This window comes from Macadamia integrifolia, chromosome 9 (assembly GCF_013358625.1).
Source record: "Macadamia integrifolia cultivar HAES 741 chromosome 9, SCU_Mint_v3, whole genome shotgun sequence".
NCBI lineage: Eukaryota > Viridiplantae > Streptophyta > Magnoliopsida > Proteales > Proteaceae > Macadamia > Macadamia integrifolia.
The window spans coordinates 589,775-613,934 of record NC_056565.1 but is presented as its reverse complement, the minus strand read 5'-3'; the positions used below and the strand labels follow the sequence as shown (position 1 = coordinate 613,934).

The 24,160-nt window shown below is 39.7% G+C and overlaps 4 protein-coding genes and 1 non-coding gene across 11 annotated transcripts in view; 3 read left to right on the top strand and 2 right to left on the bottom strand.

Moving 5' to 3' along the window:
- The first annotated feature begins 2,387 nt into the window (after window positions 1-2,387).
- TRNAG-UCC lies at window positions 2,388-2,459 on the top strand. The gene has a single exon. It is a non-coding gene; the product is annotated as a tRNA-Gly (tRNA).
- Window positions 2,460-2,645: 186 nt separating this feature from the next.
- LOC122089282 lies at window positions 2,646-6,732 on the bottom strand. Of its 3 annotated transcripts, none has more exons than XM_042658880.1 (4): window positions 6,543-6,732; window positions 5,638-5,820; window positions 4,207-4,590; window positions 2,646-3,539 (listed from the first exon to the last, which is right to left on the bottom strand). In XM_042658880.1, exons 1-4 carry the CDS (start codon window positions 6,586-6,588, stop codon window positions 2,824-2,826), a joined length of 1,329 nt encoding a protein of 442 aa, XP_042514814.1. In that variant the 5' UTR covers window positions 6,589-6,732; the 3' UTR covers window positions 2,646-2,823. The 3 variants fall into 3 exon arrangements, with proteins under 3 accessions (XP_042514814.1, XP_042514816.1, XP_042514815.1); XM_042658882.1 differs by having other exon boundaries at window positions 5,695-5,820; XM_042658881.1 differs by lacking the exon at window positions 6,543-6,732 and adding an exon at window positions 6,353-6,498.
- Window positions 6,733-6,888: 156 nt separating this feature from the next.
- Window positions 6,889-8,732, top strand: LOC122089281 (probable polyamine transporter At3g13620). Its single transcript, XM_042658878.1, has one exon. The coding sequence runs from the start codon at window positions 7,099-7,101 to the stop codon at window positions 8,647-8,649; it is 1,551 nt and encodes a 516-aa protein (XP_042514812.1). The 5' UTR covers window positions 6,889-7,098; the 3' UTR covers window positions 8,650-8,732.
- Window positions 8,733-11,246: 2,514 nt separating this feature from the next.
- On the top strand, window positions 11,247-13,184 carry LOC122088144 (probable polyamine transporter At3g13620). The gene has a single exon (XM_042657307.1). It carries the CDS (start codon window positions 11,311-11,313, stop codon window positions 12,856-12,858), a length of 1,548 nt encoding a protein of 515 aa, XP_042513241.1. The 5' UTR covers window positions 11,247-11,310; the 3' UTR covers window positions 12,859-13,184.
- Window positions 13,185-19,228: 6,044 nt separating this feature from the next.
- LOC122089394 (glucan endo-1,3-beta-glucosidase 4-like) overlaps window positions 19,229-24,160 on the bottom strand; it is an 8,098-nt gene continuing 3,166 nt past the window's right edge. For all 5 annotated transcript variants that reach the window (XM_042659090.1, XM_042659092.1, XM_042659091.1 and 2 more), the window contains 3 exons: window positions 20,005-21,258; window positions 19,703-19,730; window positions 19,229-19,618 (listed from right to left, as the gene is read on the bottom strand). In XM_042659090.1, the coding sequence (XP_042515024.1) occupies window positions 19,480-19,618; window positions 19,703-19,730; window positions 20,005-21,258 (1,421 nt within the window). In that variant the 3' untranslated portion in view covers window positions 19,229-19,479. The remainder of the gene's footprint in view (window positions 19,619-19,702; window positions 19,731-20,004; window positions 21,259-24,160) is intronic.

Genomic DNA, 24,160 nt, shown 5'->3' with positions numbered 1-24,160 from the left:
TCAGGTAATTTTCCCAAGAATTTTCACGTAAGTGAATGTACATAAACATCCCTGATCTAATGGATATGATATTTATTAAACGAGGAAAGAGAAAAAAATGTCATGAACTAGCTTGTTCACATACATTCACGTGCGAAAACAGTCGCCGGACATTTATGTCTGATTGGGCGAGGCGTGAATGCGTGATCCTTGGTGCCTTATGGCACTTCTTTATTTTGAAGAAGCATGTCTTCAGGTGGCACTATTTCACCCGTCGGGACTAGAAGAAATCTGATGGCATCATTAAATTCTTTACATACATGCCCACTTTAGTAAAGAAGTGGAAGAGCCTGTTCTTCTTCGTGGCCATGCTAGGGAAACCCTTCAAGTGTGACTGGTCTAAGCCGTTCCTCAGAAGAAACTTTCTGCCGCTGCCACCGCGGTGGGAAAGCAACGGTGGATGAGCTAGCAGTCAAGAAGGCTGCAGAGGTCGCGGACAAGGCCAAGTTGCACGGTGCCTCGGCCTTCACTCAGGCAGAAGAGAAGGAGGAGCTACCAGTAAAGGGGGTGGAGAAGGAGCCACTGAAGGAGGAGGAGCCTACAATGGAGAAAGAGAAGATGGGACCTCTTCCCTCTCTGGTGAGAAAAGGCAAGGCCCGACCGAGCTTAGGATGGCCCCTCAATCATTCAATCAACCTCCCTCTCTCTCCTCCTCCCCCCCCCCCCCCCCCCCAAGGCCTAGAGGACCTGAGGAGAAGGGATGATAAATCGGAAAATAATTTTTCTCATCCCTATTTTTCCTTGTTTTACTACTTGCAAAACGCGACACATGGACAACTTTAAGACCAACGCATCGGATGTAATAATCCTCACCTAATCTTGACCGTTGGTCTTCTTATTGTCCACGTGTCGCGTTCTGCAGATAGCAAAACAAGAAAAAACATGAATGAAAAAAACAGAGGATTTTGATCCTGATAAATCTTCCCTTGATGCTGCCAATGTTCAGAACAAACTTCCTGTCGTCCTGTCCAAAGTACCCCGTGGCCCAAGAACCAAGGCCATCCCTCCAACGTGGAATTACATTGTTTCTAAAATTGGAAATTAAAATTTCCAGTCTCACGAGTGTAAGTAGAGGGTTTTGTAAGGAAACATGCTAGCACTTCTCTTTTGTGGATGTATCTAAGAGTCATGGGAGTCTTCTTTGTTATCATGGTTTAAAAAATGGGTGAGTGGTAGCAGTGCTTAAGCGGTCAGAAATTAACAGCACTCTAATGAATATAAACCGTTGATTTAATTTACAGAAATCCTAACCCTCTATTAATATTACCTATTCTCTCTCTTACCCCCGTTATCTGCAGCTCCTCTTTGTCTCCACCATTGCCGGCGCCGGGGACCAAGCCCCACACCCTGCCCTCTCTGTCCCTCTCCACCTCCCCATCTCAGCGTCTCTCCGGCCCATCTTCCTCTTCTTCGTCTTCATTGCCGTCGCATATAGAGAATAGTTGGGGTTTTATAATACTGGCTTATTCACCGGCTTCTCCATTCCGCTTATGCTGTTGTGGAATCACCCATCTCTGCCTACAGCCCTTCTGAAGCCACCACCACCAAATGAGACGGAGCCACCATCAAAGTGGTGAGGCGACCAAGAGGCCGACCACCTGGCTCTAAGAATAAGCCCAAGCCACCGGTCATCATCACCCGTGACACCTTAGATTCCACCGCCATGAGCCCTTATGTCCTCGAAGTCCGCTGAGGAATCGACGTTCTCGATTCCCTTGCCAGCTTCATCCGTCGCCGTAGCATCAAGCTCTGCGTCCTCAGCGGTTCCGGCATCGTCGCCAACGTCACCCTCCGCCAGTCTTTCGCTGCTCCTGGCGTCACTGAAACCTTCCATGGCCGCTGAGAAAGATACGGTGATGGCCGGCGAGAAGCTGTACAAGATATTTTGAGTGTATAGAGGCTCATCATTACTGTCATTAAGTTTTGGCAATTTAATTATTTTAATAGTATACTTCATCTCATCAAAAAAAAAAAAAAGTGTACAAGATACAAAATCAGCGGCTGAAAGAGTGTAGCTCTTATATATTCTCAGCGCTCCAGTACTGCGACCTTTTACCCTTAAAAAATTGGATTGATGTCGATCGAGACTGATCCATGATTTTTCCTAATTTGATACAGATCCACTGTTAAGGTATAAATGTAAAATAGTCCGCAATACCTTTTTTTTCTTCTTTTAAATAAGGGTAAAACTATCGATCCAAACTGGTTTAGGTTGAGAGCGGTCCCAAGTTTTAAAACCTTGTTGCTCATTGCCAAGGGGCTGTAATCCATGGTTTAGTTGTTGGTTGTAACTGAGTTAGTGTATAGATGTATATCAACTTGCAGTATCAATTAATGTATGCAATCAAGCGTTTGTAGTCCAACGGTTAGGACAATTGCCTTCCAAGCAATAGACCCGGGTTCGACTCCCGGCAAACTCATGATTTTAACTTGTTGAATATCCTAATCAAGTTGTGTTTGTTTTCGTCATGTTCAAGAAATGTGTTTTGTTTAAGCAGTTAATTATGTTTTTCCTAATTAATATTGTCTTAGTCATTGACTCATTGCCACCTATCCAAAACAATTTTCTAAGTATGTTCTTACCCTTTGAGTTTAGAATTGAGAAATGACAAATGCAAAATCAAGTTTATATGCAAGGAATACAAATTAAAAAAAAAAAATGGAATCTTTCTCTATTGTTTTACAAGGATTTTTTTTTTTTTTGTACGTGCAGGTACGAGTACATTTCCTTCTCAGGTTCTCTCCTACCTTCACTCCCCAACCCTGCCAACTTACTATATGATTTTAGGAGTCATTGTTTTCCTCAATGCTCATTGGCATGGGTTTGAAGGCTGCCAACACAACAGCAATCTTACATGCCAGGAATCCCATCATCCCAATCATGAGTTCTTTTGGTGTCAACACCACAGCTGCATCCCCCCACTTATACTTCACTGCTGCAACAGCAAAGGCTAATGCCAGTGCCAGAGTTGATATGGGACCCTTCACATCTCTAAAGAGATTATTAAGATTCTCTCCCTCCCTTCTCAAAGAAATTGATGCTGGAGCTGGTAATCCATCAACTGACCTTTGCAACAAAATTAGATAAATGAAGCCACCAAGCCCACCAATCAAGAAAGCCAAAGCAGCTCTATCTCCAGCTGAGATGGATGCAATTGATGTTCCAGCAAATATGAGCATGGTGTCATAGAGTAGCAAGGAGAACTTCAGATCTGAATACTCCCTCATACTTTCCTCACTTGATATTTCAAGGCTTGAGAGTAAAGTTGACTGGTCACTTTGCGTGTTCAAGAAGGTTAAAAGGTCAGCTCCATGCAACTCAGTAACAAGATGAGGTCTTAGTTCAGCCACGGACATGTCCCCACCCTCTCCAAGCAGGATATCCTCAGCTTCAAAATTGTACTGAAGGCCAATGTAGTGGATCATTTTCCCATCTTCTTTTAATGGGGGTTGGCATCCACAGACAACTATCAAGCTCAAACCTCCTAATCTCCAGCGACCTGATCATATGTTAAAGGTGAGAAATATAAATATACAAGTTAAATGCATTTGTCTTCTAACCCAACCCCACCCCCCCCCCCAAAAAAAAAAAGAAAAAAAAAAAAAAAGAAAAGGCAAATGAATACGTCAAGCATATTTTCATTTCATGCTGTTGGATATGTATGTCCATCAAACCTGGTTTATTTCAAATGCAAGAGATCCCAATCCGATCTCTTCCACTGTGTGATTGGGTTTCCGCCAACACATGCTTGCAGCATAAACATGTTGATCACATTTGCAACACATATATGGAAATATACTTGAAGCAATCACAGGCCAGGGCAGATGTTCAAAATCTATGCTAGTCATGGGATTGCTAGTCATGGGATTGTATCAGAAATATGTTGCTTGGGCTGTTTAATACAATCATCGGAATACAAAATGATTTGAGGCATCAGCTGAGCAGCAGGGTTTAACTGATCCACATCACATAGTCAGAAAAATCTGGGTTCCTCAAGATCAGAGTGAACCAATGATTTGAAGATTTGTGAAAATGTGCAGGGCAGTGTTGACCTTGTTAATGAGTAGCCGTATTTACGATGCTTGTATATGCCCATGACACATTCTTAAACAAAGCCAAGGAAATAGATATAATACTAGACATACGGTTTTCGTTATCAGACTAACCTGATTCAAGACTGACCCATAAAGCTTCAATTTTTCCTATATTAGGTCCCTGAAAGATAAAATTGTCAACAGAACCTCTTTGGAAGCAGAACAGGTTATGACCGGCCATTTCCTCTGTCTGTCCAGGAGAACCTTCTGAAGGACTCACAGGAATCCTTTGTAATATTGAGTCACCATTTTCATCTATCACACAAAGTAATATCCCAGCACTTAAGTCACTTGGGCATGAGCCATAGGAACGACTGGTATGCAACTTAATCATGTATAGCGATCGAGATTCATCCTCTCCAAAGGTAGTAGACAACTTCTCCAGTGAAGACTCTGTGCAGATATTTGCTTCTGTGGCTGGCAAAAGATGCAAGGGTCTTGCAAAGCCCTGAAAATCTGAAGACCACCTTATTAAGTATGATTACTTTGATAGAAAAGATGGGTTCAGAACCTGAAAAGACAGAAGGGACTGTACATACTACAGAATAACACAAAAAAACATTTCTACACAGAAATTCTCACAACGGCAAGCTCTTCCATTGTCTTAACCATAGTGAACATTGTCTCTAGTCTGGAGGATGGGCCATGTAACCAATGACCCACCTCTTCAAATGCATGCAGCCACTATTCCTGATGGGTATCCTTAATCCATGCAAGACATAGACACAGTTCAGGTAATTCAATAAGGAAAACATAAAATATGTGATTTTGACAATTATAACTTCACATGCAGGGGAAAAAAAGAAGCAGCTGAATGAACCGAAAAAAATTCGGATTCTCTATATATCCTGTAATGCCATTATAAGTACTTTTTACTGATAAATGGAAATGTTATCACAGATGAGGAGTGGGCATAAAGAATTGCTTATTCTATTGGTTTAAGTTTAGTACATATTAGTACATTTAACAGGTCTGTGATGTGATTTCATGGGATGACATGTAAGAATATCCATAACTCAGTTAGATTTTAGAGTCAGTATTTAGTAATATAATTAAGACACTCATATGAAGATAGTGTTTACCCAATTTCTTCAAATTTCATCATATTTCATTTAGTATGACAATTTTACAAACCTTAAATTGTTAAGAAGCATATGCAAAACCATGTGAAACAAATAGCAGTCACAATTGCAAGATATCAATCAGGTCATGCTTAGCCATCCATAGGTCTGAATCTGTAAAGATAATGTAACCTCCGTTTTGGAAAATAGATTACGTTCAAGAAACTCAACTTAAATTATTGGCAGTGTAACTGCAAGCTTCCAATCTCAGCGCAGTTTATCTCCAAAAAGAGCACTTAGATTGACATGAAATGCAACTAGCTTGTCAATTGAGGTTGCTCTTCATATTTAAATTTACACTCAAGAAATAAGAATGTTTCTGCCAGTTTTATCAAGCATTTGGAAATAGAAATATCAGCAACCAAGTTGAGAGGTAGCCAACCCCTGAAATCAGATCGTTTAGAACATTGAATGAGGCGAGATTGATCAACCCTCTTACTGGTTCTGCTTGCCCGACCTCGGGTTCCTGGGAACCCCTCCCATAGAGTACTGTCCGGGTGCCATCTAACTGGGAGGCTATAATGAGCTGAACATATTAAGTGCCTCAATGAAATTGCCTCCATTCCTGCATTTTCAATACAATAAGGAAAAGGGGAAAAAAGTAGGAATACAATTCTATTGGATAGCATCCATGAAAAGAACAAGTAAAAATAAAGCAAAGAGGGAAAAAATGATAAATAAAGAAGAAATATTTTCATGTGTACGAGGAAAAAATGTTGAATAATCACAAGAGACAGCCAGATAAGCAGGTCTTCTGGGGTAATAAAAAAACTGGAGCTAAAACAGCTCTTAACAAAATAGTTATTTAAATGGAGAGAGAGAGAGAGAGGCACCTTCCCAGAATGACCGGAAGCATATATTTTTGAACAGGATAAATAAGTTAGCCAAACACAGCACAGAGCAAGAAATCCAAGGAAAATCATAACCTACATTAAAGGGTTGGCAGAACCCAAGTTCTGAACAGAAAGTACGACAAAGATGAACAAATATGGTTAGTCATGGCAGGGAATTTTGCAAATTACCACTTAACCGAAAGTTTCGAATAGGCAAGTAAGAAAGCAATAGTTGCAGAGCTTAGAACATTCTACTGAACTCACAAGGAATCTATTAGGCGTGGGTCGCATGATATATCCTGGAAGACCCCCAAATGAGAAACCCTAGACAGTCATGAAGCTATGAAGCTAACTCACTGACCCCAAAACATTTCTTAGAACAAAAAATATAGATTGACAAGAATAGCGACCAACGAACATGGGCATCCCAAAACTATAGGATAAAAGGGCTCACCTGCAGTCCCGGAATCCAGGCAAGAACTCGGAGAGAAGAAACGCATCAGGATTCTGGATTCAGGATTCAGGATTCAGGATTCAGGATTCGAAAGGGTTTCCTTGGAATTAAATGAACTTTTTCAAAATATCCTTGAGATGCCTTCTACGGCAAAGTCGTTGGAGATTGGAGTCCAATACTATTTTTTATGGTTTTTCTTTTTTTTCCTTACTTTTGAAGTTAAAAGTTTAAACATAAATTTAATATGATAAGTAATATAATAATATCACATAATTGCTCGTTTTTCATCAGTTGCATCACCATCGTTGGCAGTATTAAGTTTCTTTCCTGATCCGATGGACTCTCCCAGTCTCCTCTACACCGGAGAATCAGTCAAACTCGCAGGGCGTGACGGCCAGACGGGGACCAAAGATGTCACTTTCATATATTTATCAATTATCATATGTATGGACGATTCAGACGAAGGTACGAAGGCACAACGATAAATATCTTCAGTTTTCAACCCAATCATCAACCCACCCCACAATAGGAGATAGTGTGAAATAAAAATCCAAAGATGACTGCGGAAACCGAAATTTCCAGCCCCAAAGTCGTAGGGGTTGGGGGTGGAGGTGAAGGTGAAGGTGAAGGTGAAGGTGGAGCGGCAGACATGGAAGCCTCTGTTTTTTCTTCTTCCCCGCACAATCGGCTGGAAGGAGTTGGGGATGGAGTAGTGGAAAATTCCAGTATACCCAACAACAGCAACAACGTTGGGAGGAAAAACAACAAACTCAAACTCATCCCGCTCATCTTTCTCATCTACTTTGAAGTCTCCGGTGGCCCTTACGGCGAAGAAACAGCTGTCCAAGCTGCCGGACCCCTTCTGTCCATCGTTGGTTTCCTCGTATTCCCATTTATATGGAGCATCCCTGAAGCCCTCATCACTGCGGAGCTCGCAACCACCTTCCCCGGCAACGGCGGTTTCGTCATCTGGGCAGAACGAGCTTTTGGTCCCTTTTGGGGTAATCTCATGGGCTTTTGGAAATTCTTCAGTGGTGTCATTAGCAACGCGGCATACCCTGTTCTTTGTGTTGATTACCTCAAACGTGTCTTCCCAATCTTCGATTCGGGTGCCCCTCGCGTTATTGCCATATGTGGAGCCACTGTATCATTGACTTTCCTCAATTATACAGGCCTCACCATCGTTGGTTACACTGCGGTTGCTCTGGGCGTCGTATCTATGATTCCTTTCTATATAATGGGTCTCGTATCCATACCCAAACTCCATCCCCATAGATGGCTCAGCATGGGCGATCCTGGATTGAAGAAAGATTGGCACTTGTACTTGAATACTCTGTTTTGGAACTTGAATTTCTGGGATAATGCTAGTACTTTGGCAGGTGAGGTGGATCGGCCTCAGAAGACCTTCCCCAAAGCACTGATGTCAGCTGGAATTATAACCGTTGTAGGTTATCTGGTACCTCTATTAGCCGCCACGGGAGCTTTGGAATTAGAACAAGATAAGTGGGGTGATGGGTACTTGGCGGACGCAGCAGGGATGATCGTCGGCAAGTGGCTTAAATACTGGGTCGAGGTGGGTGCCGTGTTGTCTGCCATCGGTCTCTTCCAAGCCCAATTGAGCAGCACAGCCTTCCAGGTGGTGGGCATGGCAGATCTTGGGTTCATCCCGAAATTCTTTGCGGTGAGATCGAAATGGTTCAATACCCCATGGATTGGGATCGTATTGTCGAGCGCGATCACGCTGGGAATCTCGTTCATGAACTTCACAAGCATCATATCATCTTCAAATTTCTTGTACAGCTTAGGGATGCTATTGGAGATAGCATCCTTCATCTGGTTAAGGAAGAAGTATCCCAAGTTGGATAGGCCATACAAGGTCCCCATGGGAATGCCTGGGGTGGTGGCAATGTGCTTGATCCCAACTGGGTTCTTGATATTGGTGATGGTTTTAGGGGACATGCTGGTGTATGTCATCAGTGCTGCTCTCACTATGGTTGGGATTGCAAGCTACTTCCTCATGAAATTGTGCAAGGCTCGCAGCTGTCTCGAGTTCACTAAGCGGGAGGAGCACAGGGACGAAGAGAATGGGAGCATCAGTGAGGAGTAACGGTAAGATGGACTACTCGTCTCTTTGACCCTTTTGGGGGATTGGGTAACATGTGTTTTTGTATGGTGTGAATTGTGAAGAAAGAAAGAAATAAATTAGGATTAGGGCAAGAGATAGTTATCGATTGTGTACCACTGCACTAGTGTGGAGTTAATGAAAATACATGCATGAGCATTAATAAGGATAAAGTTCTATGATTCTATAGGAGGTCGTGTGGTAATTTTGTTCTCTCCTGTATCTGGGTGAAAGGTTTACACAATCAGGTGGTATTCTTTTTCACTTAGGATTATTTGATTGAGATTGGAATTCATGAAAATTGAATAATGAAAGGGTACCATAGACTTTTAGATAGAGCATTTATGACTCTACATGGATGCACTTTTTCCATGGGTTTGGAAAAAATTTTCTTGAATTTACTATAGTTATAATTATTAGAGTTGACTTTTTATGGGATCCCTTGTTTTGTAGTGATTTTTTAATGAACACTTTTTACGATGTTAAATAATTTATAGGAGAAGTCTTTTTTCACCGCATGGTGAGCAATATATATCCCTAAAGAGAGAACGCACGCGCGCAGTCAATCAATCCGAAATAGGTTGACCAATCAGATAAATTATGAGTAAACATTTTTATTTTCTAGTACTTACTAAATTAAATCTTAAGGGTTTCCATCATAAGATTTTTCTGGTTAATAAAATATCATTTGGAGATCTTTATAATATCTAAATATTTCTATGAGTTTCTTACCTATATGGCTTTTGTCATGAATTTTTTTGGTATAAAACCAAATTAGTACATCATAATAATATTTCTTATCTCATGTGAGTTTCAATAATTCTCTCATATAATCTCATAATATAACCTATTAATTTTACGTCTTTATAATAATTACAACTCTAAATTATTATTTTATTTTATCAATCATAACCATAATGCTTGCTTCCCATTCATTTGGCATTTTTCTTATGCTCATAATTCTCTTGAACAACTTAGCCCCTCTTTGTTATCATTTTTCCTTTTTATTTTTGTTTACAAAAATGGTTTTGGTTGCATTTGATATCATTTATGGAGTTTGTTTCTATTTAAAAAAAAATGATAAAATAAAAAAACCAAAAAGAGATTAAGAGTCATTTATGTGTTTTGGCCAAACTTACCCCCTCTTCTTCAGTCCAAAGTAGATAAATAGAATTATAAAGAAGATGGGTAAGGGGAACATCTTTTCATCCATTTCTTCAAAAAACCAATTTTCTCAAGTAGTTATTAAACCATTTTTATATTTAGGTAAAAAATGATTTCATTAATGATTTTTGGTAAATAGATAAAAATAAAAAAGGAAAATGATCCCAAAGAGAGCCTTAGTTTGTTAAGATAAATCACATATTCATACGTTTTTTCACACTTCTACGATTGGGACTTCGTTTGGATTTACTTTTCTTACTTTCAACCTCATTATTCTTTTATTTCAGACAACCTAATTTTTCATATATATCTACGACATATGTGTTTACAATGGATAAGTTATAAGGTAGAACAAAATCTAGAGCTGAAGTTTCCTTGCATTCCTCTCTTTAAAACCACATCTTCCATGTACACTTGTGTAGCTCTACGATGACTCCTAAAATTTTCATTCAAAATCACTTCATATAATAATATTTTGGCATTGACTAAAACATTGCATTAATCCATCCATATGTTTCCAAAATTGTAATATACTACTTTCATCCAATCTTACTTAGGATGTGTAGGTGTTAATTATATTAACAACCTCTTTCCCCAACACAAACTTGATGGATATGATTTTATCATCACATCTTTTACCGTTGTATCTTTTTTTAAATATTCATCCATTACTATACTTACTCCATTTCTATTACTTTAATCACTTCTATACATAAATTTAAAGTCATTTAATTCCTGAGTTTTTTCACCATTCCAGTTAGTTTCTTATTACAAAGTAGTTCCAAAATGCTAATTTGATCTTATGCTTTTGATCTAACTTCTTTCCTCGCACTTGTCCATGTTGCGAGAAACCTTGCCTACTTGTCACCTTGTCTGAATGTTAATGTGATGCATTGCTCATAAGGGATGCCCTAGCTAACCTTTGCTAGTTATCCACTATATCCGGGTAAAAATATAATACAAATTTTTTCTCCTATTCCAGCTGCAGATCTGGCACACCAACCTTGCCCTTTTTTTTAAACTTAGGACCTTTAGAAAAATACTGGTAGAGTTTATATCCCTTTTTTATTCCTAACTTATATAATTTTTAAGAATAAAACTAAAGACAATCAAAATATGTCAGGTGCTAAATACACAAATGGGATGCCATTTAGTTTCAAAACAGGGCATAGATTGGGTACACCACTAGTTTTGCTGAAACCAGAGGCTAGGATGGGAGGAAATGGAGACTTTTCCAAGGGGACAAGAGAGAGACAAAGTCCGTGCCCGAGAGATCGTGCCACATTTGTGGAATTTAAAACCAATCAGAGATCCATGGCCACGTAAGGGGTCAATGGAGACCAATGAGTTTTATTTATTTATTTTTTAGGGTTGGGTAAAGGGTGAAACGTTTAGATAATAAAAAAAGATCTTAAAACTTACAATAATAGTTGGAATTAAATTACGTTTTATCATTCCGAGGCCTTCTCTGAAGCTCCAGGAATGACTGAGGAAATCGAAATTTCCAACTCCACGGTAAGAGAGGCTGGGCCTGAGAGTGGAGGAGGAGGTAGAGCTGAAGGTGGAGTTGCAGACATGGGAGTCTCTGCTTCTTCTTCTTCCCCATATCGTCAGCTCGAAGGAGTTGGGGATGGAGACTTAGTGGAAGATCCCAATTTACCCAACAACAACCTGCAAAAGAAAAACAACAAACTCAAACTCCTCCCACTCATCTTCCTCATCTACTTCGAAGTCTCCGGTGGCCCCTATGGTGAAGAAACTGCCGTCCAAGCTGCCGGACCCCTTTTAGCCATAGTGGGTTTCCTTGTATTCCCCTTTATCTGGAGCATCCCTGAATCACTTATCACTGCAGAGCTAGCCACCACTTTTCCAGGCAACGGCGGATTTGTCATCTGGGCTGAAAGGGCTTTTGGCCCTTTTTGGGGTAATCTCATGGGATTCTGGAAATTCCTCAGTGGTGTCATCAACAACGCTGCTTATCCAGTCCTCTGTGTTGATTACCTCAAACGAATCTTCCCCATCTTTGCTTCCGGTGTCCCTCGCGTTATCGCTATTTGTGCAGCCACGGTGTCCTTGACTTTTCTTAATTACACTGGTCTTACCATCGTCGGTTACACCGCCGTTGCTCTGGCTGTAGTATCAATGCTTCCCTTCTATATAATGGGTCTAGTTTCCATACCCAAACTCCGTCCCCATCGATGGATCAGCATGGGCGATCCCGGAGTGAAAAAAGATTGGCACCTGTACTTGAATACTCTGTTCTGGAATTTGAATTTCTGGGACAACGCCAGTACTTTAGCAGGCGAAGTCGATCGGCCCCAGAAGACCTTCCCCAAAGCGCTCATATCTGCTGGAGTTGTGACCATTATAGGTTACCTAGTGCCTCTATTGGCTGCTACAGGGGCTCTGGAGCTGGAACAAGATAAATGGGGTGATGGGTACTTGGCGGACGCAGCAGGGATGATCGTCGGCAAGTGGCTTAAATATTGGGTTGAGGTGGGTGCTGCACTCTCTGCAATTGGTCTCTTTGAAGCCCAGTTGAGCAGTGCTGCCTACCAGATCGTGGGCATGGCGGATCTCGGATTCATCCCAAGATTCTTTGCCGTGCGATCAAAATGGTTTAATACTCCATGGGTTGGGATTGTACTGTCGAGCGCGATAACACTGGCAATCTCATTTATGGACTTCACAAACATCATATCATCTGCAAATTTCTTGTACAGCTTGGGGATGCTGTTGGAGATAGCATCCTTCATCTGGTTGAGAAAGAAGTATCCCAAATTGGATAGGCCATACAAGGTTCCCATGGGAATACCGGGGTTGGTGGCTATGTGCGCGATCCCCACTGGGTTCCTGATATTGGTGATGATCATAGGGAGCATGGTGGTGTATGTGATCAGTGCGGCTCTCACTGTGGTTGGGATTGGAAGCTACTTCATCATGAAATCGTGCAAGGAACGCAGCTGTCTCAAGTTCACCAAGCAGAAGGAGCACAGGGATGAAGAGATTGGGAACATCAATGAGGGGTAACTAGTCTAGTCTAGTCTAGTCTTTGATTCTCTTTTCATTTCCACTTGTCCCCATAGAGAAGAAAAATCAGAATTCAGTACTCAAGAAGAAGAAACAGAGTTAAGCTGTAAATACAGTTTTTTTTTTTGAAATATGTTAAAGGGTGTACTAATTATGATTATTCGAAGAGGATTCGAATCCATGGTTGTTCTAATTGATTTGGATTCGATTTTCTTATTATTATTTATAAAAATATTAGTTTTGGTGTTACACTTTGAGTTTGCCTAATGTACCTCTCATCCTTGTTATTCTAATCTTTGATTGAATTAAAAGATTATTTTCTTCCATGTGCCCACTCTTTTCATATGTGATAAACCCTTTTCGCTTCTGCAGATCCCTGAGCACCAAGGATCATTGGATATCTTTTGAGATCAATGTTGTGCAGCAGTTCATGTGCTTTATTTTTTTTAAGCCTAAAGATTGTCTGTAATAAAGAAACAGTAGATAATAGAGAACCATTTCTGGATGTCTAAGAATTAGAATAATAGTTGGAAGTCTTTGAAAGAATAAACATTGTGTCACAAAATGGAATTTTTGCCAGCTAATCTGATTGTTGGTGACACCGGTAGAACATGTAGCCTTATTTTGATTGCCTTTGTTTATTACTAAAAGTTTTCTAAGTGGAGGGTGAAAAAAGATTTTTTTAAATACTTTGAAAATGACTTATCATCATGATATTTTTAGTGAAATCATTGGTTGACATGCTTTTTCAATACACAAGTGAAATGACAAAAATCAACCTTGAAGATTCTAGTATTGAAGATGGTAAAGTACTAGGGTTTTGAATTATTGGATACCTAAATTGGGATTAGGGTGTCATAGCACATGTATGTCATCTTGAAGGCTCTTTCATAACTTCACTTCAACTGAGAATACAAGGAATTATATAGAACACTACAAAGATGCATACGATTTTGTGGAGAATTGCGTTTTTGGTAAAAGTCTCCTACCGGCTCTGAAGTTATGAAGCTATTTTGCCCAATTCTTAAGAGACAATTATCTCGGCCTCCCAGGTATTCTCTACCTAATCATTTGTGTTGGTTTCAAGTATAGATACCTTTTTGTTGAAGATCGTTCATGGAGTAGCCAGACCAATGGGACAACTCCTTACCAACCAATTCCTATATTACTGGGGTTTGATTCTCTATCAGAAGCTACAAAGGGAAGGGTAGAGAGAGAAGTCATGCCCTGCTGCCTTTTAGTTGGTACTTTGTTTACTTCCCAATGCCAAGAAAATGGAAAACATTAAATTTAACATTTACACAGTCCTGCCATCCCCCATTAGAGCATCATGAAACTTCAATTTCTATTACTGAAGAAAGATAAAAATTGAAATCAAAGATTGCATTGTGGTCTTGAATATATTTATGCAGAATTAATTGGAGGGGTTTTTCTCTTTACCAAGTTCCAGTTGGTTCCTTTGCTTTCTGCAACTATTATCTGGTTGGAGATCTAGTCTGTCCTCCAACGGCAAGCTTGTTGGAATACGCTTAATGATGCCTAACCCTGCCATATCACTTGCAGGTCTAACCCAAAGCTTAAATTGTGTATCATTACTCTATAATTCCCAATTAATTACATCTCAACACAACATGAAACAATTTTATTTGGCCACTGGCTTCTTCCCCACGTGTTGAGCAGAAGAGAATAGAGCTCGCATTGGCAAGGGATCTAATTCCCTATACCAAACAACCAAGTAATTCGAAGGCTTCGGGTGGGCTTCAGCTATACTGTGCTTTGCAAATCAAGTCCAATGATTATATATTGTGCCGAGGATTCCACCTATACTCAGATGGGTTTAAACTTCAGAAACAGAGAAGGGTAGAGAAGGAGAATCAATTTTGTTCTGTAAGGAACTTAAGTTGTCGGTGGATTGGGCTACGAGAACTGAGACAGGGGGCAAGAGGGCAACCCCAGAACACTACAGGATCTTGAGAGATCAGACTTCTTGTTGAAGGGGAGTGGGAACAGGTTCTTGAGCCGATTTATAGCCATACCTTACTCTCTTTTTTCTTTGTTTCCTGGAGAGAGAGAGAGAGAGGGCTGTTCTTAAAAGAAGAATTGCAGAAGCCATAGAAGGTCCAATGTTTATAGAAGACCATTATCACTACATCTTTTCTTATGAGATTTATCATTCTACAGTTGCTGAAATTTTACATGGGCTTCAGAAAAGCCTCCACTGGGACATGTTAATTAGTGGAAAGCGTTTCATTGGTTGTCTCACTCTTGTGTTATTTTTGTATTTGATTCATTTGTACTAATCTTTTTAGACAAAGTTTTGTTATTGGAGAAAGTTCATCAACCTTATAGAGTTTTAATATATTTTCCAATATCCTCCAAAACGCATCTAAGCCCCACGGTGAAGGAAATCATCCCTTGAGGCCTTAACCGTGGTGGCCTAAGGAAAACTCGATCCTTGGCTGAAGTAGAAGATGCCACTTATGATCTTATACTTAAAGTGACGACATGACTTTATGGTTCTTCCTTTTGCCTTTTTGCTGACTTTATGACTTGGGTATGACATTTTTGGAATAATTTTTTTTTTCTTTTTGATTAATCTTTTGATGTGGAGTTGTCTTTGTCAATTGTATTGTGTGAAATAGACAATGATTTTTTTTTTTGGTAAAAAATAGACAATGATAATATCATAGAATGGACACAACATTAATATAATAATATCGACATATGCATGACTATTTGAAATATTTAAAATGTTCTTTTTTTGTGAGATAAATATTTAAAATGTTGTTAGACCAAAAAAAGAAATATTCAAAATATTTGATCTCTTTTGTATGAAGGTTGAATATAAAATTTCACCTGAAAGGCAAATTGTCATTCTGATTTGTTTGTGATAGATCCATATAACAAACTTGGTTATACTAAGCATGATTGAGAGAGAGAGAGAGAGAGAGAGAGAGAGAGAGAGAGAGAGAGAGAGAGAGAGAGAGGGAGATATTTGTGTGCATAATTTTAATCATATAATTTTTAGTCAAAGTTCAAAATTTCAAACTCACAAGAAATTTCAGTCTTCTTTATACCTATTTATTGTTGTGAGTTGTCATAGAAGTATAAAGAAAAATGAACTTAACAAAAATCATTGAAAAATCTAAGGAAAAAATAAAATAAAGGAGAGGGATAGGTATGCTAGCACAGTTACGTAGGAATTAGGTATGTTAGTGAATAGCGGCCGTTAGATGAAAGATAAAAGATCTCATCCGTTTGTAATTTTTGTCGTACAAAACTTACTCAATACTGCCGCTCCACGGTCTTCCTTCCCCTTTTCCTCACCAGCTCCAACTTCGGCAGCACTGCACTCTCTTTTTTTTTTTTTCTAGTTTTGACTGTTCCTCTCTCTCTCCCCCTCCCTCTGAGCTTTCTTCGACCTCGGCAGTGGCAGCGGCAGTGGCTGCGGTTCCTCTCTCTCTCCCCCTCCCTCTGAGTTTTCTTCGACCTCGGCAGCGGCAGCGACAGCGGCTGCGGCTGCGACAGATCCCCGTTCCTTTGGCCCTTTAGTGAGAGAAGCGAAAGAAAGAGAGAAAGAGCACCGAATAAGTTGGCAGCGGCAGCGTTCGGTGTGAGTTTCAGCACCGAATAGGCCCAGGTTGAGTTCAGTGCTCTTCTTCTTCTTCTTCTTTTTTTTTTTTTCCTGGTTTTTGCTGTTCCTCTCTCTCTCTCCCCCTCCCTCTAAGCTTTCTTCGACCTCGGCAGCGGCTGCGGCTACGGCCGTGACAGCGGCAGCGGTCCATTAACAGCGGCGGTGCCAACTACTTTGCTTTCTCTGGTTGGATCCGGTGAATGAATGATTTTTTCCGACGAGGAGAGAGAGAGAGAGAGAGAGAGAGAGAGAGAGAGAGAGAGGTGTTGCAACCGTGCATTGAAAATTTGTTTATCTTCTCTCTATCCAACGGTTCAATTCATGTTGATCAAATCCTACGGTCAAAATATCGCTAGCATTCCTAATTCCTAAGTACTACGCTAGCATACCTGTCATTTTCCCATAAAAATAAATGTCCCTTATTAAATTTGGTGGTCTTTCCAAAAGTAAGCTTCCTAAATCATCATGACCGAGAAGTGACCAGGCATGATAAGCATGACAGGAAGAGTACCTGTACCCATGTGGTGGAATCTTACCCCCTAATAACATTGAAGGCTCTAACTAGTTCAGTTGGTAACTTGGTATGGTTTGTGACATGCTTTTAAGACCTGGGATCGAGTCATGTTTTCAATTTACTACCTATCACCGATTTGGTTATGCCTCTCTTAGTCCTCCTTTTGCGGCTAATGCTTTGTTTCTTCCGTGTGAACTGGAATACTAAAACCATATAAGAAAGTCAGAATATATATATATATATAGAGAGAGAGAGAGAGAGAGAGAGGAAAAGAATCCTAAGTAAAAGAAAAAGAAAGAGAAAAAAAGAGAAAGTGGCTTGGCCTTTTCTGATTGATGTTTTCTATGGTTGGCAGGCAACTAATACTTGCAAAGTAAATACAGATTGATAAGAGAAGGTTACTGTCCATCCCTTAATTCATGTTCCTCCCTGGATAGTTAATATTGATCTTCCAGTCGGTAGGATTTAACTCTGGCAACCAGTTCATCAATAGGGTCAGGTTAGGCTCTTTTGTTATAGACATTTTGGAGATTGGACAGTTTAAAAAAAAAAAGGTTACATATTCTAAATACATCTATAGATAAATAATATATATACCAGATGAGGAAGGGGTAGACATACCCCCAGCCCAAACATTAGTAAGTAGTCAGTTTCAGGTGGGATGACTAAAATTTAGATAAAATGTTTGCAATTCAAGAAATCATCCATTTATTCAGGTGGGTCGTGTCGCTAGGTTAGGACTAGGTCTAATTGCTGATTGGGTCAACATGTAATCAATTGCCAAGCATAACCCACTTATCAAACCAGTCCAAATTAGCCCAGTTCAGTTCAGGAGGAAAGGGACTGAAGGTGGGTCTTGGTGCAATGGTAAGGTTGTTTTATTGTGACCTAGTGGTCACGAGTTAAACTGAGAAATAGTTTATTTATGTGATGGGGTTAAGACTGCAAACATTATGACTCCCAACAAGACTCTACATTGCCAGGGCTGGCTGTGCATTAGGTATTCCTTCCATTAGGAGAAAGGATTTCTCATAATCTTCCAAAAAGTATAGGAATGGCAATAGAAGCCCTGCCAAACTACTGCCCTGGACTAGTAGATCTTATACTATGTGGGCTTGCTTGGGGAAAATTTCTATCACTCTCTTATACTTATCCTATATTTGATCAAACTTCCCCTCCACAGTTTCTTTTCTGATTTTCCTAGAGAAGAAAACTAATTAATTTCTCACACTTCAATGATGCTGAGGAAAACAGTACTTGCAAACCATAATAGGCACAACAGGGTTTGTGACAAGAAGCAGGAGATCAAAAAATAAAAATTTGATGCAGATGAGGATTTCAGTTTTGTAACCAAATCCAAAGCTTTTAAGTATGTTCTGAATTGTTATTTCAAATGAATGCATTGTATGAGATGATTTCAATCACTTAACCAGGTTGATTTCCACCAAGATCAGGCTAAAACAACTTGAATGGCAAGTCCTGAACATGCATGAGTTGGGACATTCTGTTTCTAATAGCCTTCCACAGTCTCTTTCCACTTATGATGGCGCCATTATATAGGATCACAGAAATTAATTGTGGATTTAATGGTCCAGTATTCCACCTACAGAAGCATCTGCCCGAGTATGGGTTACATGAAAAAACAACCTATACTGGGCAGCAGTGAATAAGAACTTGAGAACAGAGACCCAGAATTTGTACCGACCACCTATGCATCAATCCATATTATTAGATCAAGTGCCTCATTACTTACCTAACTAAAACTCAAATCATACCAATCAGTTACCTAACCATTCATTTTTCCCATATACTTTGAATTAGAAGGGGTGTCAGGATGCAGCAGACGCATTTTGCCTGCTATACGGCAGCATAAGTTAGCCTTCAAATTTTGTGCAATCTATTAATTAAATAGGCCAAGGAAAAGGGGTCTGCTATCGGCTGTTTTTCCTTACGACCAGGAATAAAACCTCAGGGAGCACAGGGAGAAGAGCTCGAGCAGCCGATTGGTGCTTGCCTTAGGAGCTTCTACTTCAGAAAGGCCACCATCTTTCTTAGCAGCACGGGAATTGACGCAACAAGATCTTAGTCCTTGTTATTATCTAATCATAGGCACAACATGCATCAATTAATCGTTGGCCAAAGGAAAATCTTTTCTCTACCTTAGGGCCATGGCAACTGCTCAAGGAAAGAAATGCTAGTTAAGCAGGAGGTAATCATTTAAATTTGAGTAAGTTGCTAAATAATCATGGCAAGGTTTAATAAATTGTACCAATGAGTATACAAGAGAAACCAGGGGGGAAAGAATGATCAACGGAGAATGAAAAACAAAAGAATGAACATTCAACCATGGTTGAGTGTTCTTGGGCCAAGTAAATTACATCTCTTTCTTCGCTCTTTACAACACCTCATCTCCACAGCACTGTTTCAAATTTGATCAAAGCTGGTGCAAAAATCGGAAATATGTACTCTGCAATCAGAAGAGAGAGAGAAGGATTGCAAGGATTGGATATAGAATCTTGGAAACTCGCAGGGTTGAAGTTGAACCGGCATCAATGTTGCTTGTGGGTCCAAGTGCAGATGGGGTTGTTCCTCCAGTAGTGTTTGAACTAGAACTGTAACAAGAACCACATTTTTAGAGCATGCATAACAAAACCATAACAATATTCTACGAGAAGAAAAATCCAACAGCTACTCACCTTCCAGAAAAAATACACGATGCATAGCCTGCAAAGCGTGCACACCATCAGAAACACAAAGTACTCAAAACAATTGACTAATTTTTACCGAACTTAAGAGAAAAAAAGAGGCTAAGGAATGCACAATCACATCACACTAGATAGCTACAAAAAGAGAACATAATAACTCTTAAAATCCACATTCTTCAAACTACTGGTAATTTATTAACTTCAGAAAATTTTGGAAGTACATTTAACCACAGTTGCTTTTTTACTAGAAGTCTAGTAGGGAAAGATAGCGAAAGAAGAATGTGTAATCTTACTGGGATCAACATTGGTAATGGTGGCTGTACCACCAAAATCGCAAGTCCCACCAACACTCTGCATTTTGTGAAAATAATCATTATAAGCATAAGAGGCATGGTTCTGGAGAGTGTCAGGATTATAGCATGGTTTCCCCTCTTGAATAGCATTGCAATTAGCCTGTCCTTGTCCACAAGCCCAGTTCAGACCAGCCTGCAATGCATCAGAATCTGCACCTTGTTTTGCCACACAGAACACCCCAACACCTGAAGAGTTCCCAGTAAGTTGAGATGAAGAACCCAGAGTCAGAGGATACACAGTTGTCCCATTCGTGAAAAACGTTCCCCAATTTTTCTCAGATGTGGGCCCTGGCCGTTTGTCTTCATTGAACATCTCATAAATGTATGTGTTGATAGGAATAGTTGGCTGACTAGGAGGACCTGAATCATTGAGCACTCGGCGGATCAAGTTGTTGTTGTATGTCTGTGCATTCGCAAGAGTTGCATCAGATTCATTGGCTCCACCTAGAGACGGCCAGCCTGATTCTGTCACTAGGACAGGAATCCCAGAAAAGTTGAGTGCATCCATAGAGAAATAGGTTGCATCAACCATGGAGTCAAACATGCTGGTGTAGTGGAAAAGAGTATTGGGGTCAACAATTTGTTTGGTTGGAGAAAGAGGCCTAAAAAGAGCATAATCAATTGGAAAGATGCCATTCCCTTTAGTGTAACCATAATAAGGGTATGCATTTAACATATAAAAGGATCCTGTGTTCTTCAAAAACTGGAGGAACCGGTACATGGTGGAGTTCCATGTGGAATTGAAGGTGGCAGTGGACGGGGGGAAAGGCCTAGGAATTATGTCCATGGACTGTGGGCTTGAAACTTTGACCTGGAAATTGAGATTTGAAGCCACCAGAGCATTATGAAGGTAGTTCATGGCTGGAACCAGTATGGGAGCAGCATTGGGTATTGAAGTCAGCACCTCACTGCCAACAGCAATGGCTGTGATATTGGTTTGTGGCACATAGGCTGCAATATTCTTATTGACCCAGGCTGCTGCAACTGATGGTGATTCTCCAATCCCTAGCACCTCTTCATTAGTGACCCCCACCATGACTTCAATACCAGTCCCTGCAAGAGCACTCAGCATTTGATGGTTCGCATCATAGAAACGGACATGAGTTATTTGATGAGCTTTAAGAATTGCAACCACTTCCGCAGCAGATGGCAAACTGGTGACATCAGTGCCAATGTTTATCCCTATGAATGCACCTGTAATTTCAAGAAATACAATTCAGGAACAGAGAGACAGAATATCCGGTTTGTTCCATGCACAAGGACTTTGAATACATCAATATCATTCAACTTTTCTGTTGTTACTAAAATACTCGCCTCAGTTTGTTTATTTTTATTTTTTATACGTCATGCAAGATGTTTCGGAAAAGAATGTCAATTTTGTTCCTTTCTTTCTATTTTATAGCATGTACAATTAGATCCACTCTTCATAGACAAACTTGGGATTTGCAATCCCAGGTAAGATCGGTTCAGGATCATGGGATCCTTTTCTATCAGATAGGAAGGGCTGTTGCGTACTCCTTATGATATCGAAGGTGTAAGATTCTCTATATGCAAGGGTGCACAAAAAGATAAGAATACAACTATCTATTGGAAAATCCAATAGTTCCAAAGCCAAATTTTTATCATAACTTCCTTGGACCTCACAGAGACATTGATTGCAATTCATGACGGCCATAAGAAGTAGGAGTTCTGGCAGCACACTTTCAAGTAGTGATGGATCTGCCATCAGGAAAACAACTGGCCAAACTAGTGAAGTGTGAGCAGAGGATGTGGACGGCTGCATTAATGTTCCCTAGTTCACATTCTTTGTAGGTCAAACAGAACTTGTCAAATGGATGAGAAAGAAGGTTAAGATTCCCTGGAGATTTAGCCTCTTTCACTGAGATGGATTTCATAATACCAGGATTAACTTTCATTCATGTGTCCTATATTTGCAGGAAATGAAATTCCAGACTTCATATGCTTTAGAATGAATGTGTTGACATGCATAAAAATTCTCGTTGACACTGATATAATTGCTCGACTGACTGGGGACTGATTGTTTGCACACTGAAACCTTACACTGGCTACATGACTTCCCTGTGTTGACACAAAAGGTAGTTAGCAGTCCCAGAACCCTTGTACCTCATAAGCACATCTCAAGTTCTCATTCCAATTGATATGCTTTAGTCTTCAAATGTTGTCTGTATTGTGCTTCCAATCCAATAAAGAGCTGTTCATGCCAACAACTTCACCAAGATATTTTTTTGCAAGAGTCAAATGGATTACGGTAAGAAGAAGTTGACATTTCATCTTGCTCGGGCGTGATGCAAATAAATCACCCAAATGGGCTTATTTTATTTATTTTTTGGATGAATAAGCTTTTTTTTTTTTTATTAGAAATAAGGTTTCAGTTGGTTTATGTATGTGTTGGGCCTTTGATCCCATGTGTGTTTCATTGTAATGGACCACTTTGATGGGCCTATAATCTGGGTAGAGGCTAGGCATACGGTTTTAGTTAGTTAAGTGTCTTTATTTTCCCCTTTTTTATTTTACTTGTTATTAAAGTGTTTTAGATAGGCTGGATTAGGAGTCTATAAGTCCTATCCAGTTTTTAAGTCGGTTTCCTAGTTAGTTTAGGTTACCTTAAAGTTAAAGATTGGATAAGGCCTTTTCCTTTTATTGTGTGAGTCTATTTTTGAGTCTTTTATATAAGTTTGCAAGGAAACCGGCATTGTACACGATTTTGATTAATGAAAATCTACTGCTGCTCTTCTCTTTCATGCATGAAGAAACTCCTTGTGTTCAATCAAGGAACCTTGTGTTTGATCAAGGATGGTTGGTGTTTGATCCATCCTTGTTCCCCTCCATTAACAGGTAAGTTCAAGTTCTGGTTGTTTCTCTGTAATTTATCTAATAAATTATGTTATAGTTGAAGTTCATATGCAAGACATTTTTTGGATGACTTTTAGGACTACGTTCTTCACAATTCTAGAGAGATTCGATTAGAATTTCCATCATTTCTGACCTGCGCATCTGCAGATATACTGAAATCCCTATTTTACTCTAATCTCTTAAATGGAATTCTGTCCTTCTAAACACTGATTCGATTTACCGGTTTCTCTAATCTGATATTACTGAGATTTATAGTATGTAATCAGAATCAATTACTCTACATATTCCTCTCTTCTGAATTTCTGTTTGATTGGTGAAACTACTGTTCTACCCCTATCAGAGCACAACTAGGATTAACTCATATCTTCTGATCCAGCCCTAGGATTGAACTAAGATTTTTCAGCAAGTGTTCATCCCTAAACTTGTTGAACTTGATTTGAGTTTGGTGGTCATCTGACCAGCTGATTTGCTGTTATTAACATTCTCCTAATCTGGATTTTTATTGTCTGAGAAAAAGGTCCTATTTTGGTATTGTTTTGAGTGTTCAAAAACAGTACTACATTAGGGCGAATTGTTGGTTAATAATCTCCACATTTCATCAGCTAACATGCTCGATCAACCCACATAATGCAGTAGCTTCTGAATTATCAACAATGGGCAAGCTGTCTTAATAGTGACATGGTGCGGGTTTTGACGTAGACTAGATTTCATAAAGTATCGGTGCTAAAATTTGGTGTATGACATCATGGATCTATAGGACTGAGTTGCACTTTTAGTATCCCCCAATACCACAAAATAAATAGGAGGAAACTAGGAAGTCTTAACTTTTCAATATTACTTGAGCCTTTCATAGAGGGTTTACTTGTAGACTCCTAGAAGCAAGAATAAGAATCCCAATTCAAATGTTAAAACGAGAAGAGATTGAATCCATCTCAACAGCTGGTGGGAGAATTGGACTTGGTCAACAGAGTTATTGGCACACAATTTACTTTGTAAGCAACCATGTATAAAGTGTTTTTTTCACTGAATACCATTGGTATAAATTCAAGTATTCAACTTAAAAGGTAAGAAAAGGGTTCTCCTTCTGCCATGCGGCAGAGATGACGAACTACAAATTGCAAATTAGGAGAGGCAGATGTACTGATGTTGCAAACAAACAGACATTGTTTAACCATGTTGCAGAAAAAAATTGAAGTGAGAATAAAAGGGGGGGGGGGGGGGG